General features: G+C 37.5%; 1 protein-coding gene and 1 long non-coding RNA gene across 2 annotated transcripts in view; one reads left to right on the top strand and one right to left on the bottom strand.

Moving 5' to 3' along the window:
• The window catches only part of LOC145662796 (hydroxyacyl-coenzyme A dehydrogenase, mitochondrial-like), a 35,127-nt gene extending 33,606 nt beyond the window's left edge, over positions 1–1,521 (bottom strand). The window contains exon 1 of the mRNA XM_081728684.1: positions 1,216–1,521. Within this exon, the coding sequence (XP_081584810.1) occupies positions 1,216–1,338 (123 nt within the window). The 5' untranslated portion in view covers positions 1,339–1,521. The remainder of the gene's footprint in view (positions 1–1,215) is intronic.
• Positions 1–20,028, top strand: part of LOC145662797 (uncharacterized) — a 91,183-nt gene that overhangs the window by 5,508 nt on the left and 65,647 nt on the right. The window lies entirely within an intron of this gene.

The following is a 20,028-nucleotide window of genomic DNA, read 5'->3' as shown; positions in this document are numbered from 1 at the left end:
TGTGTGAGGTAATATTTTTACGATAATATTTGTAACCCCATTCTTGGCTTCAAGTTCTACCGTCCGCGTCACCCGAATTGGCGTGTAGCATCAGCCAATAAACTCGCAGTGCCCTATTACTAAACCTTCAGGAAGGAATCTAATCATTCATAATTGATTTTATTCGTATTTGTGGACAATTACTTATGCATGATTAGATTCCTTCCTGAAGGTTTAGTAATAGGGCACTGCGAGCTTATTGGCTGATGCTACACGCCAATTCAGGTGACGCGAACTATAGGATATCGTTATTTGACCGTTACACCGGCCCCGCTGTTTGATGGGACTATGAATTAAAGTGAGTCACTTTCCTCTACCCATCCCTCTTCCCACTGTGCCATTCGCCTGTGGCGACAGGAAATTTGTTTTGATTTTGATGGTCTGTTACTTTTTCTGCCTGCGAATCTATGAAATTTATGCGACGAAAAAAGAAACGAAAAGAAAAAAGGAAAAATGAAAGCAGTCCTTCGCTTTTGTTTGGGAGTATTTATAACCTATCCCTCGGTCTGAGGTGCGCAAAGATTCTGTCTTGTACACACACGATTTGACATTTTAGGGCGACGCTATGTGCGTACGTTAAGTGGACAATTAAATCTACACAGTATTCATTATTCCAGTGATTTCAGGAGGTGGCCCACACAGATCCTGCTACGAAATTCCCACCAGGGGCATATCCAGGACGGACTTCTGGGGGGGGGTATAAGTATACTGCTACTTAGAGCTACTTTTAAGAGCTCCAAACTCTTGAGTTGGGTTTTATTTATATATAAAATAAGAAAGTTCCCTCTTTTGGAGGGGCATCACCCCGATCGTCCCTCCCTGGATCCGCCCCTGATTCCTACCGAGGCATTTCTCTCACATCGTGCTCAACATAGGTTACCAAGATATTCACAGTACTACTTTTAACCCCTATTTATCATGCCATCGCCGCTCCCGAACAAAAATCTTAAATTATCACTGTATTCATCCTGCATTCTAAGCTACTACTATTTTGCTTGCTACGAATCTGTCTCTGACCTTGATTAGCGTTAGAATGTCTGAAAAACTACCGGATTTCTGGACTGACCTTGAAGTAACTTAGCCGCATGAGTATTACGCATATAAAATAAGCCGGTTCATTCTTACGTTGCTCTTGCATGACTACATGATTTACAGAAAATGCGAAAGGATAATTACCTGAGCGATCCCTGATCCCATAAGTCCACCACCAACTACTGTAACCTGTTTAATAGCAGCTGATACAGCTGGGGATGTTGACAAACATCGTTTCAACACAGAAATTCTTCCTGCAGTTGCCATTACGGAAATATTAACGAAAACCTCGTGGATAGCTCACAGCTGTGGTTTTACACTTCCTATTCTCACACACGCGGGCAATTGAATAACTGTGTGCAAGGAAGGGGGAGGGATATTAATCTCACGCACAGCAACAGAGAAATGTGCTTGTCACCATGAGAAAACGAAGTTTTGCGATAAGTAGAGGGCATCACTAGAAAACACTCAATGACGGAGGGGCGTGTTCCAATGTTGTTTATATTCGCGAGAACGGGGAAACCAACATGTACTGTTTTGGATTTGTGCCAAGATTACTTGTCTCACGTACTATAGACTAATGTAGCCTATATCAGCACTAATGTAATTCAAATTGGTGCATGGGCGTAGGTAGAGAGGGCAAGGAGCAGGTGCCCCTCCTCCTTGAATTCTTGTATTCATTTTTTCAAGAAAAGTCCACTTCGAAGAAAAGTTAATGCTAAATATACTTTTGCTTTGTGAAAGTAGGAGAACTGCAAAGTAGACCCTATGTACTAGTATTATTTGGTGAGAACTTTGTTTCTATTATTAACACTGTCTGATCTTTGTCGATTAGTGGCAACAATGGAAGATGCCAGCGTGCATATTTACTTTCTAGTTTGTGAGCTTCAAGATCTGTGTTTCCTGATCACTACAAATTATAGCGAAATATTCTACCAAACTGAAGCTAGCCTAGTTGCTTATTGATATTTCTCTTCCAGGGGTGCCTTCATAAGTGCACATATTACATTTGTACACTTTCTTAATAAAGCTACACTTATTTAGCAGAGATATGATTAAGAGTCTTCATCCCGGCGAAATTAAAATACCGCTAATTTTACAGTAATTATGTGATATCTTCAAATAGATAAAAGATAATCGAAATGTGGAACAAGAGCGCAATAGACAATATTATTTTACATGAGATACCGTTATCACGACTCACTTATCTGCTTTCGATTTCGAGCCATTTTGAAAATCGGCATTTATTTTCGCGTTTCTAAACAGCTGAAAACGGAAAGCCACTAGGTGACTTGTGATAACAGTACCTCACGCAAAATAATATTGTCTAGGGCGCTCTTGTTCCATATTTCAATTATCTTTTATTTATTTGAAGATATCACATAATTACTGTAAAATTAGCGGTATTTTAATTTCGCCGGGATGAAGACTCTTAATGTAGCATAAAGACTTCATCTGTACTCTTTCTCATAAAAAGGGGTTACCTCTGGTGCGTGAGGTTCCTGGTTCGGCCCTCGGCCAAGTAAGTTTGTAGTGCACAGCATTGTGCTTGTGGGTTTTCTTGGGGTACTCCCTTTTCCTCCCACTTTCTTATTCCACCAATTGTTCCATCATCATTCACTTGCTTTAATCATCGTCTCCCCTAGTCTAAAGAGTACAATCATGGTACGTTAAACTCACACATTTCTTTCTTATGAAAAAAAATCTAGTTCTGTAATTTTTTTCTGAGAAAACAGATGGCAGTATTTAACAATTGCTTATCATCTTTTCGGGTTTAGAATAACACCGTTTAATATTGCATAGACTTAATGTCTTGTTGTAGTATTGGACCTTCTCCACCAATTTTGGACCCCTCCCAACAATAATTTCTGCTTGCGCGCCTGTTTTTGGTCCAAGATTACGTGAATATGGTTGGTGTCCATATTCGAAGAAGACAGAAAACGTTCATTTAAAATCTTCAAGCATTTAATGAAAGCTGTTTTAAATATTTCGAGTAAACTAAACATTGAACCGATTGTCTCAGCGAAAAGTGTCCAGAGAGGTACAGTACATCAATCCAACTATTCAGAAGATTTGGAGGTACAATTCAAAACCTTGGAAGAGAAAGGGTGAACCCGAAAAAAATTGGTCTGGACAACATAGATACCGCGTTTCGCCCTGGTTCGTCCTTAGTTTTCTCACAGTTTCACGATAAACAAAGATTCGCCCTTGCTATCTTAATGCACTTGCAAAACTTTCAGCTTGATTTCCTAACACCCCGATTTCAGAATTCGCCCTTTCTCTTCCAAGGTTCTGAATTAAGATGCTTAGTATTCATTCCCTAGTCAGATTCTCTAAATATATCATTACAAAGTCTTTTTTCTCCACTCATTAAAAAACATATTTTCTATTAGGACGTTTCATCCTAAAATCATGAAAAACATTATTGCGGAAGGCCAAATATGGTGCGAACTGTGTAATAACAAATGCATTTTACAAATTATAAAACGTAATGAATATTGCTGCATTGGATCACTCTTGGGGTCTCGGTGGCTCAGTGGTAGAGCGTTCACCTCTGGTGCTTCGGTTCCTTGGTTCAATCTCAGCTCGCGCCAGGTGAACTTTGTGGTGGATAAACAGCATGTGGGTGGGTTTCCTCGGGGTTCTCTCGTTTCCTCTTACTTTCTTCATTCCATCATTTCATTCACTTCTCATCATCACCGTCTCCTTTAGCCTAGCCAGCATATCTGTGGGATCTGGGGCCACAAAACGTTTGACTGGACCCTAAATCGAGTTTTCGTATTTTTTACGGAATAAGAACATCATACTGAGTTAATTGATGGTTTGAGTTTGACTACACTCTATGTAGTTCTTCAGATATAAGGTTTACATGAAAAATTTTGATTTAAATATATTGGATCTTTTGATCCAATAAGTTCATATTCTCATTTGTGAAAAGGTTCTAGCCTAAATTGATGAATCAAACCTACCTCTTTCCATTCAAAAAATATTTTGTGATATCCAATATCCCAGAATCAAAGGTACCGTATATGCCATACCCCATTCAATGCAGTTTTTGCATCAATACCCACCTGCAAGATTTACTTTTCCTCTGTCCACGCGTATCGTTATTGCTAGTCTGTCGCAACATTTTGACTAACCCTATATTTTTTCTACATATGTGTTTTCTCAACACAAATAAATCAGGTACTCTCCATAGAATATTCTTCATTTAAGCATTTTATACTTGTCAGGCTTTTCAGGCTATATCTCCCCACCCAACCAGGTACATTCTAGGAACGTGCCATTTAAGTTCCATATGTACCGTTTACGTACCTGGTACTTGAAAAATGTACATTTCATATGCATAGCACGTGTCGCTAGGTACGTGCCTTTCGAGGAATTTCTGACACTTGAAAGGTACTTTTACATGCTTCACTGGAATGTGAGGAATGTGAATGGCACATACCCCATGTACCATGGCATGGTTGTGCGTAAGTTGCTTCGTATTGCGACTAGGGTTGCCAATTTAGCCACTTTGTGACGAGATCTGGCCATTTTGAGAACGTCGTTAGTCACATAATTTCCAAAGAGCCAATAGTGGCTTTTTAGCCATATGCTTTTCACTTCTATAGCCACTTTCTGAGTTTAGCCACATTGTAATATATTGTGTGTGTCATTTTGCAATTTTCTGACGTTTGATGCGTTCTCTAGGTTGTAACATTCTAAACCCCACTGTCAGAATTGTCCTCATAAAATTAGCATTGATGGTTATATTGTGACGTTACACAGCAGAGAATTAGTTCAAAACCTGTACGTTAAAACTAGACGTTAAATAAAATTTTCGGGAAGACGTAAGTTTAAGTATAAACTAACTCCTTAACGAAAGTCAGCCTGATAATATAGACATCCTTCAGGAAATGTCGCTTTTCAGTGGCAATAAGCTTGAAACCGGTGAAACATCTTTTACTGATTTAGCCTTCCTTTTCCATTATTATTTGGCTATGAAACAAATGCCGGAGACATATACAACCGCTATATACAACAGTGTGGTGTTGGAATGTGTAATGATTAGGATATGATGTTTTATTTTATTTTTTTGAAAGTTCAACACTTCCAATGTACCCGTAAAAATGTACTAAAGAAATAGTGCCCATGTTTTTTAAATATTCAATTAGAACTGGACAATCTACATGAAATTTGCAATCGATCAGTGAAAACGTCATCTTTCTAGAGCCTGTAGTTTCTGAGATCTCATTGTCGAGAAACATATATGTGTATTTTAAAAGAGCTCCAAAGATGGCAGCACAATTCATTTGCATGTATTTCGGAGAAGGCTTACTAAAGGCAAAGGCCTTTGAACAATAATTTAAAAGGATAAACTTTGTGAAAAATATTTATTTCAGTAATTTATTTAAACTACACTCTTTTCAAAATATTTGTCTTTGTTATAAACGTGAAATCACAAATAACCGTAAATCAAAGGTTTGAATGCTAAGATTATAGGTTAGAGCTCGGTCGCTCGTAAATGTTACTGTAGTATTTTAATAGATAGTTAAATTGCCACACAGATGCCGGAGGAGGGCATATATTTTCAGAGTTAGTTGCTTGGCTTTTTTTAGAAGTACAAGCTTCTAAATTCGAACGTAAAAATGAAGCGTTAAGATCTTAGTATTTAAGTACTCGCACCCCCAGTTGCATAGCGCTGCCCTAAGGAACATTACTGACATGCCTAGTACATTCCTGGCACATGCCAATGCCAAGTAAATGTGTCAAGTACATACACGGTACGTGATATACACATAATAGATACATTCCTCGGTATGTGTCATGCACGTACTTTTGGGCGGAAGTAACCTTATTCCTTACATGTGTATTTCACATGATTGCTCTATTCACGTACCTATCATGTACATTCCAATGTACCTCGAGGAACATTCTTTACACATGATCAGTATGTACTTGTGTTGGGTGGGTCAGGGTTTTTGGACGTGGGGTCCTTTCGTCGACCAAATATTTCAATCAGCATTGGCAATCTCTGATAGTAGAATGAAAATAGAGAGATCACTAATGGCGATGTGGGTAGCGTACGCGACTTTGTCATAGGAGACTCGGCTCCGATTCCCAGCGGGAGCACAAGCGGTTCGAATCTCACGTTAATCCGTAGCTTCCATATCTTATATAACTTTGCTAACGAAGAGATGCTAACCTCAAATCCGATCCAATAATAGAGACAGATAATAGATCGAAAATAACTCGTGAAATGATAATGTAGGAGAAAACAGGATAGTCCCGGGAAAACTCACGAGTACGATGTATCAGTACGTTTTATCGACTGGATCGTTGGTTTATCGTCTGGATCGAACGAGGCCCATCCCGCACCAGAAGTAAGCACTCCATCACTAAGTTACCGTCCCCCTACTTTGGAGGAAACACTATGATTCTGACAGATGTATCGGTCTAGTAAATATTGTGTGAGATAAACCAACATACAAGAAGTACAAACGGTTAGAATGTGGAATTCGTAGAGTTTCCTTCGTTCGGACACGGTAAGTTTTTCTAGGTCAGTTATTCTTAACTGGTTGTCCGCGTCTCTCAGGGATTGGGGAGGGCGGTTGCTCAGTGGTAAACTGGTTACCTCTGGTACGTGGGATCTTTGGTTCGACCCCAGATAAGTAATTTTGTGTTGGACACTATCGTATTGTGTGTGAGTATTTCTCGGGATACTGCAATTTCCTTCCAAATTCTCATTCCACCATATCTTCCATTATCATTCACTTGCCTTAATAATTGTCTTCCATAGCCTCAAGAGCATAATCGTTGATCGTTAAACTGAAATATTTCATTTCATGTTTCAGGGGTTGCTTACTGTTTGTCTATGGGTCACCGATAAGTTTTTAATACGTTGTATTATTATTCTATTGTTTGTAAGGAAGATGGAGTCTATGGAGCTCATAATTTTCGAAAGGCTGACAATTACAGTTGCAGGTTGATTGTAAGAAATGCTAAAGGTACGGACTAAATTCCATTTGTGAGTCTTTTATCATTATTAGTCGTATTGTGGACAAGAAACAGTTCAGACAATTTTCTTTTGATGGAGGAACGAGGAAAATAGTTCTACAGTGACTGAGTAAAGAGGCTCATAACCAGGTTTAAAAAAAAAAAAAACCGTAGTCGCAGGATAGTGCGTCGAAAAATAGTGCAAGTTACTTCAATTTCTATTTGATAAGGTCTAGACATTAATATGTGAGGATATGTATTTGAAGAACCTTCATATTAGCATATTTCACACTACGATTTAGCAGGCGTTCCCAAGAACTAACTGAATTATTCTTAGCAATAACGACGCCAGTTTTAATTAATTAGGTGGGAATAAGTGGAAGGACAGAAAACATCGGGAGACAGCAAAGTTTTGTATACGAAAAGGGTGATTTTATATTACTTCACCCAGTGGTGTATTTAGAGGGGCTTTCGGGCTTAAGACTCCCCGAAATTGTATTTACTATATTAAAGTAAATGAAAAATCTTGCAGAATTTTCACATTACCAGGAATAAAGTTAGCAAAGCCCCCGAAACAAAATCGTAAATACGCCACTGGCTTCACCTATATCATAATACAATTTGTCTGCAGGGGGCAGGCGTCGTCACATGGGACGAACGCTCGTCCTCCTATTCCCCTCTGGTGTTGTCACTGATTCTTAACTTTTACATAGTTTGGGTATCAGAAACGTGTTAGGGCATGAAAAGTGGAAGGGCATCGTGAACGAAACGTGTGTATGGAACTTCTACTAGGAGAACTTATAAGAGTAAGACGGAAAAGAAAGACAGGTAACATACTGTATATAATAAAGTTAGAAGTTCGTATGATAGTGAATAGTGAATTACTGTAGCTCAGTAAAGTAAACACACTAGGGATAGGCCTATATTCTAAAATAAAAAAAGAAAGAAAAAGAAAAAAGGAAGAAAGATGAGAGAGAGATTAAAGTACCGGTAATGGATTGGTTATAAATAGGCTTGCCATACGTCCCGGTTTTAAGGGGTCGTCCCAGCGTTCCGGCCGGTTTTGTGTTTAGTCCCGGTCAGACGGAGAAATTTAGTTTCTAGTCGCAAAGTGATTTAACAACTTCTAGCGCTTTTTCCATAGAGAAAGTTAATGGGAGAATCGACAAATGAAAGGACTAATGATCTGCAAAAGAAACTCCGCAACGACTTACAATCAATACTTTGATAAAATAAAGAACAATAAATGCTTTTTGAGAAAGGTCCGTTCGAGTGAAAAGTATAAGTTTGAATAATGTGCAGTAGTTTTTCCTTTCCTCCTCGTTTTGCGGATGTTACATTAGTTAGTTGTTAAATTTTGTTTTGCTATTTTTTTTGTATATATGTATTTACCGGTATATATTTCAGCAGAAACAAGTCTTGAGAGAAATTGAATTGCCAGAGAAAGTAGAACACCAAATTTAAGCACTGAACTGCAAATTTTGAGACTAAAATACTTAAAATCTGCATTATTATTATTATTATTATTATTATTATTATTATTATTAATAATAATAATAATAATAATAATAATAATAATAATAATAATAGGTACTAAAATAAAAATAGTCTTTGTGCATACTAATAGGCCCTACTTATGCAGCGTAAATTTGTTTGAATCAGGAGTGGATCCAGAGGGGCGATCGCCTCCCAAAAGTATAAACTTTCTTATTCTATATATATAAATAAAACCCATCCTAGAGTTTGGAGCTCTTAAAAGTAGCTCTAAGTAGCAGTATTACAACTCCTCCCCCCACGAAGTCCGTCCTGGATTCGCCCCTGGTTTGAATTCTGAGTGGACTGTGAGATTCAATCTTAGAATTAAAAAAAAAAAAAAAAAAAACGCACAATGAATTTTCATTGTGCATAGAAAAATATGTATTGTCTAGTTGAGAATTTACCACGAGAAGTTTTGATAATATATTGGTATTAACAATGTCCCGGTTTGGAGCTTCAGAAATCTGGCAAGTCTAGTTATAAAATACAAATCATTCTTAATAATTTCACTTACAAAAGCTGTGCTCCCCCATGCAACACACATATGTCAGTATTTTCCAAAAATGATAAGTCATACACTCAGAACAGTGTGCGAATTAGATAATTTATATTAAGGGGAGATAAAATTAGGCCAACAGGACTTACAAACTGAAGGTGCAATAATTCAAAATGAGACAATAATGCCCCGAACATGAGCGTCTCTAGCAAGTTAAAATTGGGGGAGGGGGACGCGGGCGACTAGAATGCTACTAGACTCCAACTAAATTTACATTAAAATTATCAGTAAATGGAAATTTACTTGAATTATGAGCTAACTGGATCCTCATACTACATTTACCAATATAATCAACAGGTTAACCAAAACATATATTCGTTTGTATTTGTTGTTCATTGTTTCCGATGGGTACCAAAGTCGTGAGCTGCACATCGAACTTACAGCGAATAATGTAATTTATAAATAGGATTTTACCTTAACTTATAAATATTATAATGAAAGAGAGAATAATATTTTCTTTTTAGTTTGTGAAAGAGGGAACTTTGAAATTCAAATAGATCAAAGATAAGTAAATGATGCAAACTTGTTTGAGTGAAAATAAAATGGGTCATCCACCAGCCTATGCTTTCTCTAAGTACCAGACGTATTGTTTGGAACCAAAAATATGAGTTTTATATCCTTGTACTTACGTTTAGTGAAGAAGCGATAAAATCTCTTAACTCACCCATTCACCATAATTTGCTTACATTACTGCTACAAATTTAAGTTTGCGTACAATATGATTTTTAGGTAGCTCCTTTGCCTTGACATAGGAATTATGCTCTTAATACTATCCATTAATTTATTCCTTCTCTACCTTCCTTGTTTTTCTTCTACCATACCTGCTACATACCATATAATTTATTCTCCAACAATATCTTAATAAATTCTTAATTACTTATATTTATATTCTTTTTACTCATTATTCCCAATGTACCTCATTGGGTCATTGTTCCAAATTTTAAGTTCATCTCAAAGTACAAATTTCGAGAACTCGATTATTTTGTGCTGTCTTCTCGTAATGCAACGTTTCTGCTTCTTACAATGCAATACGTTTCATCCCAGTCTTTTCTGTAATTCTTCATTCAGTGGCTCACACAGTATGCTTTTCATCAGAATCATCTTACCTGCTGTTTCTTTTTAAAGTTTACATTTTACAACTACGTTAATAACACTATGTAGGTATTGTAATAGACACCTAAATTAGCTACTGCTTTTCTCAGACATGTATCACAGCCTCCATCATCTACCCATTACTGCTTTAATCTTTTTCATATTTATTTTCATTTCGTATTATTTGCAGAGACTTTCCTTATGCTCTCTGACATCATGTTAATTTTCGATTCAGATTCTGCTGTAACGACCATTTCATCATTAGTCCTTCTACCTCCTATAATCAATGTTTCCCAATCAAACTGTTATTCGATATTCTTCTAGATAGTACTCGTAAGTACTTCTAGATAGTTTCGTCATCCTATATCATTTGCAGTATTCCAATTTTAAATACTTGGTTCATATATAAGTTTTTGTTGAAACTTTATATTTTATCCTAAGCTTCTTTAGTACCTGTATTCGAGTCACTTACTGGAATTCTATGTTCTGTGATATATATATTGGGAGAGACTGTAGTGGCAAGGCAAACGAAAGATTATTATATTCAGTAATGAGAGTTGTTTTTGTTTTCAACGCAGTGGCGGACCTGTGCAAGTATGTACATTTGCAGGTAAACGGAAAAATCCAGCGTGTATCCATTTGTCATATAGGATCCACACTAAAGTTTCTAATAATTAGTAAGAGAGGGGGCAATAAATAAGCTACATATCCGCCTTTCTTAACGGGAATATTACTATTATGGTATATCCAATATATAACAACACATAAATTCATTTATTTTACATCTCTGTACTTTTTCCATATAGATCAGCATTGCTCAATTTCATCTCCTCAACAAAATATTGGGGGTACATGTCCACCCTATCCCCCGCCAGAGACATCCGTGCCCCCGACACACATAAATATGATTAATTCAATAAATCTATCAACAATAACTATCGTATACTATCTGACATGCACACACCACGTCTAACCTTTCTGAGCGCGTTTAAATGTACTCACTCTTGTACAAGTAGCTTTCCGAGCCATACCCACGATCATAATCATATGTTAATTTTTCTGCTCATATTGAGATCTTCCACACAACTAGGATATTAAACTCACAAGAAATGACAAAAATCAGTAAAATTTCGGCGTTATACTAAGCATAGTTTGGGGGGAGGGAGAAGCGAGCATCCCCGGTGGGGATACTTCAGTTGATTTCTTTGGGGGGAACAAAATGTGATTCGGTGGTAAAATACCCCTCATTCCCCCCGGTAATTCGCACCCTAACTCCCCCAGGACAGTTCCCCCTCGAAAAATTTATTCTGTGCTGAGGCAAACTACATTAATCAAACATGTGTATCTCTTCTTTTTATGAATTCTAAGAGCATTCTTTTAACTTGGGCAATCTAGCACAATTTTTGCTCGTTGACTTAATGCACTTGATTCTAGCCAGTTTTCCTCAGCTAACTTTTCATAAAATATCCCAGGAATTCTTCTGTTTCTTTGGGAATCACTCTTGCCCCTCCTCTGCACCACATCGAATTGTGCATTAATTGAATCTACGACTAAAAACTTTTCCTTTTGCTAGACTTCGATCCGACATTTTGTTCTCGAGTTATGGCTGTTTCTGCATTTTTCCGACAGTTTTTCGGCTGGCCATAGTGCTAAAAGGAAGCATTTGTGCACCCAGGTTGGTCTATACTTTTTGTCTTCTCTTAGCGTCAGGGATCAGCTCCGAAACATTGTCGATGTTGTTTTGAAACATCGTGTATATTTTTAATGAATTGTATTTGTGTATAACATTGCACTCTATAAAATGCATGTACTTTTTTTCTTTTGTAATAAACCAGTCAGCACTAGCAAAGTTTCGAAGTAGATAGTTGTCAAATTCGGTCGACTACTGACGCATTTACCCTATTTCCTCCTTGCCAATCATCGGTGACCCGATGGGTGCGATCTCCTTAAGAAAACGACAATATACAATTTCAAAGAATTAAGACTGGATAATTAAACAACTTTATGGGGTTAAAATATTAGTACGATACTATCATTTTCTAATACTTTGATTTGTTGACTAAAAACAATGTAAATATATTCAGAATACAAGCATTTTGTAGTAAAAAGTTCTAACATTAAAATAGTTTTTTTTATTGTAATAACCCCCAAAATAGGGTTTAAGCAAAATTGGTGAAAAACAAAACTCAAAGAGTGTTACGTACCAAATGGGGGGGGGGTTCAGCCTTGCTTTACGAAGTGTGACAAGGGGAAGAGAGGGGTAAAAATTGGTAAAAAAAATAGCGTTACGTAATATGTGGACAGCCCCTTACCCCAATAAGCAAACAATATTTTTGCAAACACAGCCACGGGCAGAGAGGGAGTGACACAGAACGCACACAGCTCGCTGTATAGCTGCAAATACTTAGAACTATGAGATCCATGGGCAACTATATTTGCCCTCTTGTTACAAGGCGGAAAGTCAAGGAGGCAACTTTAGTTGCCGCGCACCTATCAAGGTCAGTTCCTGCAGTTGAACTCACAGTTGAAGAAGAAAACAGCAGCATCATACAACTAGTCCCTTCTGTTTACTTTTCACCTCGCAGTTGACGGAAGAAAACAACAGCAGCATACAACTAGTCCCTTCTCTTTACTTTCACGAATATATATGACGTTCATGCATATAGGTCACATATTGCGTAGATTTAAATGACATGTTGTGTCAAGTATATATTCCCTAAAAAGATACGAGTACTCAGAAGGAAAAAAAACATGTAGCTATTTTTGATTCCCTTTCTCTATTAGCCAGTGGAAATGTGTATGATTGTTTCAACGTCTTTCTTGTAGTTTGCTTAGGATTCACTTCCTCTTTTTAGTTGAGCTATGAATACCACCAGGACATGTCGTGGTTCTTGATAGTGCGTATTTTCGCCCAGAGAAATTACGGAAATAATAAATAATGTAGACTCCGACGCTTTTGAAACAGACGATGAATGTAATTTGTAGGAAGATTCTAGTATATATTTAAAAATATTGTGGTATACAATATGCGGAATTCAAGATGACTGCCATGATGTACAGTAAATCATTTAACGCACTTTCTACACGAATGCCAACTTGTAACATTTGCTTTTCCTGCGTCTATGCGCCTCTTTGTTACTGCCCTGTCATGATACATTTTTTCTATTAGATATATATGTCAAACATAGCTCACCGTCTCAAACAGATGGTGTCAGAAATGAGTTCACATTCTCATTTGTGGGAATATCCAAGCCTAGGTTGAAGTGTAAAATCATAACCTTTTTCATTTAAAACAATATTGTGTGATATGCAATATGGCGAAATTCAAGATGGCTTTCATAGAGACCACATTCAAAATCAATACAGTTTTTGCAATAATACCAATTGTAACATTTTTCCTCCGTTCACGCATGTCGTTATTATTGTCTTGTCTCAATACTTTTGACTAACCCTGTATACAGATCCACATGTGTCTTCTCACAGCAAAATTAAACTAATCTTTTGCACAGAATATTTTACTTGTGGAAATTCACATACTATACTTTGATCCACGGATAGAAATGGAATTTTAGAACTAAGAAGAAAGTCAATAATAGCTAAAGTTTGATTGAGCTATATCACGAGAATACAAACTCAGAAAGACGGGAGTGCAAGCAAACTTTCATGGAGAACAGCTTAAGCGATAGCGATTATTGCAGAACAATCAACAACCAAACAAAACTAATATCACCATTCAAATTTCCTATTTGTTACTAATAACCACATATATTTTTCCATCTTCTGCACAAACACTTCAGCTTACTAAGGGGACACCCCTAACAGCACAGAATGTCCTAGACATGTGGCATTTAGGTGTCCCAGCTACTTTTTAGGTACCCGACACTTCGCACATATGATATTCATGTGCTAAGTATGTACTTCCGCTACCTACAGTTTTAGGTAATTGTTACACCTAATTGATATTTGCAACTATGTATCGCAAATATAGCATTTATGTACCTGGCTCAGTTTCGCACTCTAACAGTCATTTGTTTTTATGTCGTCTCTTGGGACATATATCTGTCATGTTCGAGGTACGTCCTTTAGGCACATACTGTTTCAGATACTCTAACAGCACAAGATCTGCTAAGCATGCTATATTTATGTGTTCTAAATTCATCTCCCACATTTGATGCATTTATTGCTTCTCTTTCTAAGCGATTATGTACTAGAAGCAACAAACGCATGAACTTTATTAGATGGCAACTGTCGCCGATCATTTGAAAGTGAATATGGAAGAACTACGAAATAAAGTAAATAGACACTCGTCATTTTGTTATAAAATTACATGGCGAGTAGATTTTATCTGATCCCAAACGGTTATCGTCGAATATACGCGGTTAAAGGAGCACTCCGATTAGCCAAATTCAAAAGACCTCAACAATTTCTCTCTCTACAAGCGACATTATGTTCATCGCCTCTGTGGCCAAGTCGGTAGAGCACGCGGCTAGTAAACCAAAGGTTGGTGTTTCGTGCCCACCCTGAGCTCCTCCGTGGCTAAGCGGTTAGCGTACGCGCCTTTGGCGTGGGAGGCCCGGGTTCGATTCCCGGCGGGAGCTCATGTGGTTCGGATTCCACGTTAATCAGTAGGTCCACGTCTTATATAGCCTCGCTGCTGAACGGGACGTTAAACTCAAAATCAACTCAATCAACTCAACTCGTGCCCACCCTGGAGTACGTTTTTTTTTACTTGTTTAAAGTGTTTTTAGACTCACCTTAATGTAAACACATTACGGATATAGGCGATTTAACATATTTTGGGGGAGTAATTTTGTGGTTCATTCACGCTTATGGCATGGAGAACATACTAGGCACGTTCCGCAAGTACATGTCAGGCATGTGGTTAGGGGTTGACATAGACTGTGACTATCACTTGCCATCCATGTGATTTCTCTTTCAGAGGTACATAAGGCACATACTGGACACATTCCCATGTAACTGAGGGAACATGATAGGCACATGCCTGCTATGTGATTGTGCTGTTAGGGACTATCCGCTTGTGCATGCCTGATTTCTACTCTTGCTTTCATCTCAGGCATTTTTACCTGTGGAACCGTATTTACCGGGCCCTTTTGACGCGGGGCTCTTTTGACTCGGCACCTTTTAACGCGGTGCCCTTTCGACCCGGACCCGTTTTGCCCGGTGCATTTTTGAGGCGGGGTCTTTTTGACCCGGACTCTTTCGACGCAGGGCCCTTTATCGCGGCTACCTTTCCACCCGCTACTTTTTGACGCGGGACCGTTTTGACTCAGGCCCTTTTGTAGCGGGGTCTCTTTTGACCTGGGCCGTTTTGACTCGGGCTCTTTGGACCGATGCCGTTTCGACTTGGACCTTTCTGTCGTCGCCCTTTTGTCGGGACCTTCTGACATGGAACCATATATCAGGGGGCGAATCCAGGACGGACTTTTGGGGTGGGTTGTAATACTGCTACTTAGAGCTACTTTTAAGAGCTCCAAACTCTGGGATGGGTTTTAATTTTATATATAGGATAAGAAAGTTTCCCCTTCTGGCGGGGCGATAGCTCCACCACTGATTGTATATATATATATATATCGCAGCAACTGAAATGCATGGGGCAGGGGGCGGGTATGTGTAAATCAATGATCGATCGATCCAGGGCGCAGTAAAATTAGTTACGCCACTGGTCATATCTCTTTCTCTTCTCTCTGTATCATGTCTGAAGATGAATCTTCTGGCTAATAGGCTACAGCGGCTATTTTAAAAAGTAAGACGATATACGCTATCAATGATAAATGTTACTACTTTTAACGTAATATATCGAGTATTGCAAAATAAGTGTTACAACTCATGGGAGGTGACTCATGCCACTGAGACAAGAAAGAAAGTTCTCTTGGACTTTCGGCTATCGGACATAGTTTCGGACCTACAAGGTGCCGAAAGCGTGGGAAAATGACTTTCGGACGCCAATACTTCGGAAACTATCCAACGTAAAGAGGGCGGGTAAAAAATTAACTGAAGAAGTCATACCTGCTGTATTGAATTGTGCATGTTTCACATGCACGCGCAAGGGATTCCCCAAAACATCGTAGGGACTGATAATCTGACACATGAAAATTGTTCTAAATGGATATGAATTGATAGGGTTTCTATCAGGTAACAATAGTTAGTTTGTATTAAATCGATATCTGGAACAAATACAAAATGGCGAACACCTTCATAACAGTTGTGTGGTTGCATAATCGCGAGGTACGGATGCTGGCCAACAGTGACGTTCTGAGTATTAAGTGTAGCGAATTTGTACTCAAATGCTCTAGAAAGACATTTGGAGTGTCGGTAGAGCACAACAGATGAAGCAGGGTGATTCACATGTGTGGAAACACGTAACGAAAAATGCCCAGAAATGCACTCATACTCAGTCATCGTGAGTTCAAAGCGTCGGAAATGTAAGGAATAGCATCAAGAACATGAAAGCCATTGTCAATTCACCAATATTCCCTCAAACCGATGCAATATGATGTTACTACGTTTATTTTTACGTAGTATTCAGATTGTATCCTGGTTCTTAACCAACTAATCTTCAAATAATTCACACGTTTTACCACTTTCTTAACTGATTTTAATACTCAATCATGAGAAGCGTAAATAATCCACTTTTTACATATTTAACAAGATGTCTACATACATACACTTACATTTATTATGTTTCCATAGCAACTACCTTTTTTTAGTTGACGATTACAAAATAATCTACCGATATATCTGTATATCTTTCTTTTCTTTATATATATTACTGCTCAAATAATTCGCCTCTGATCCTTTTTATAAGATGGTACGGATTGCTAACGCTATATACAACGTTATCGTTGTAATGTGCACGGTTGCATACCAATAAGGATGCAACAACTGAAGCCAAGTTGAAATTGTGCAAGGGGACTCACAAAGAAACTGGGGAAACTAAAGGAATGTCACTAGTGGGATCGCATGATCGATATTGAAATGTGGCCAATGTGTGTGTTGATATCGACATGTAGGTAATGCACAAATGTCAACATGTTCCATTACTGCTAGGAAACGTCAGCAGTAATTGCTCCCCTAGAGCCCATAGAGCCCATTATTGAACTTTTATTATCATTAAATATTGTACGCAATTTAGTTTATTTATGAATCTTCTCTTCCCTTGCCATTACCTCCATATTCTCATCCTTCATGTGTATTGTTACATCAATAATATATGTTACTTCATCCTACACAGCCAAATCTGCATTTAGCTTCTGTCCTTCCACACGAAACTAACTCATATCCCGCTTAAACCTCTTAAATTGCAAATATATATTTAACTTATTCATTATCAAATCATGTCGGTAAATCCTACGATTTACATGGAGGATACATTTTCCTCCCACATGCACCGTTGTTTCCACAATTTTCCACATGCTCTACAATTAACCTCAATCCCTTTCTGTACCCAAGCGAATGCCACTTTTACTCCGTAGGTGTTGGTGCAGACTCTTAGTGCATCAATGAATCTATTTCCTAGCAATAATTCATCTTCAAACAAAAAACAGTTACTAATACGGTCGTTTTTAAAATATTTGATCCCTTCCCTTGGCTCGCTTTTTAGAACCATTCCCTTGGCTTGCTCTTAAGTGTTTATCTTTGCAAATTATTTTATTTTTACTTAAAATCGTAAGATTACATGGCCTTTCAATATTTCACAATTATATTCAAATTTGATTTTCAAATATCTTCATACTAGTTTATCGACAGAATCAAGAAAATCCGGTGTGGTGAAGCTTCCTATCCATACAGATTTTTTTTTTTTAAGGAAATTGATAATAACCTACCCTATTTTTTTCAACTTCTAACATTTTTACTAACTTCTCCAGACGATACTTATTCTTTATTCCTTTCTGCAATGTATATTTGCAACAAAGATAATCAAACTTTTCATATACCTCCAAATTAGCAATACCATCTCGATTTACATTAGCTGCAGAATTACCTACTGCTCACATCTCCTATGGCGTCTCATTCCAAAAGTTATACATTTCGTAGCAGATATTTGCATGTTAAAGTTCGTAATAATTTCATTAAACACATTAACCAGCTCACTCAGCTTCCTTCAAGTTTGAAGTTACTAGGGTGTCATCAGCATAAGCCATCACCGGTATTATATCATTACCGTTTCCCTATATCAAATAGTTTACAAATGTTGCCATCTATCACTAAGTTTAAAGTTGATGTCAACGGGTCAAAGCGAATCCTTCACATTCGGCACCCTGTGATTGGATGAAGGGAAATTTCAATACTAAAGAAATTGTCCTCCTTTAGAAGCGTAATTTTTGAAAACTCTGAAACATATTCTCATATTTTTACTTAATTTCACGTCTTCAATTTAAGTGAATCCTTACATCAGCCACTCTCAATAACGAAAGGGAAATTTGGATATTATAGAAATGATCCAGCTTTTCCCCTTAGAAACAGAATTCTCGAAAACGCTGGAACACGCATTCCCTTATTTAAGTGTTTAATCTCCAACTTAAGCAAATCCTCACATTAAGTACTTCGTGAATAAATAATGGGAAATTTCAATATGGCCACAATTAACTTCGCTTTCCTCTTAAAAGCGGAATTTTCAGAAACACTGAAGTATGAGTTTCCTTATTTTAAATTAGAAGTCGATATGTTGAGTTTCAGATCTCTAACTTAATGCGAATTCTCTTTTTCGGCTCTTTCTGATTAAAAAAAAGGAACATTTGAGTATTTAACAAACATCCCCTTTCCCCCCATTTTTAATAACAAGTTCATATGTTCAGTTTCATCTCTCTAACGCCAGAGATACGCTATTCTTGGGGAAACTTTTAAATCACTCTTTACTCCCTTAAAATGGATATTTTTAAAAACCCTTCTTTATCTCATACTTTCGTGACAAAGGGAATACTCCTTCCAAATTTCACATTTATATAGTAGCACGGCTTGGGCAAAAACGAGTTACCTACTTCTACTCTTTTATATAATAATATTGATAAATAATAACATAACGCAGTTTTGATTGTTATTAATAATTTGCGGTGAACAAACTCGTGTCCGTGTATATTCTCTGGATTCTCTCGTTTTCTCGCATTTCCTTCTTTCCCCCATTTAGTTGATTCTCATCATCTACGTGTCCCTTGACCTTTGAACATAATCGTGAAATGCTATAGTAGTAATAATAATAATAATAATAATAATAATAATAATAATAATAATAATAATAATAATAATAATAATAATAATCTGAGTCAAGCTCTACCCCAGCCCTGCCCACGGCGAGCAGATAGTGGAAACTCTCCTCGTGAACGCTCACGAGCATTCTACGAGCAAATACCATTGTTCGTGCTTCGTGGATCTTCGGGTTTTGTCCTTAGAGGAGCGGAAGTGTTGTCAACCTTGGCGGTAATCACTAGCTTACCAAAAAAAAAAAAAAAAAGTATGTATGGTAACTGATTGCCATTTAGTGTAAAGTGTTTTTTTACAATGTGGTAACCGTTAACTATAGACAATACAAACTTGTAACAGCAATCAAATGATAAACTATGTACGTTCCTTTTCTTCTTTTTTCTTTCCTTTTGTTAAATAGGGATGTGGGTTTGTTATATCCGAGTGTGGGTTTGTTATATTATGTTGTTTCGCTTTTTAGGAAAAGAGATAATCTGTTGATAAGAAAAAACTGTAGCACTTGTTTGTAATTATCTAAGTATATCTCCAGAAAATTAGCTTATGCATGTATGTGTGTACGAATAGGCTTAGCAAGG

Source organism: Thermobia domestica, chromosome 10, assembly GCF_964235325.1.
Source record: "Thermobia domestica chromosome 10, izTheDome1.hap1.1, whole genome shotgun sequence".
Lineage (NCBI taxonomy): Eukaryota > Metazoa > Arthropoda > Insecta > Zygentoma > Lepismatidae > Thermobia > Thermobia domestica.
The sequence above is the reverse complement of the archived record's forward strand: the minus strand, read 5'-3'. Positions and strand labels throughout refer to the sequence as shown.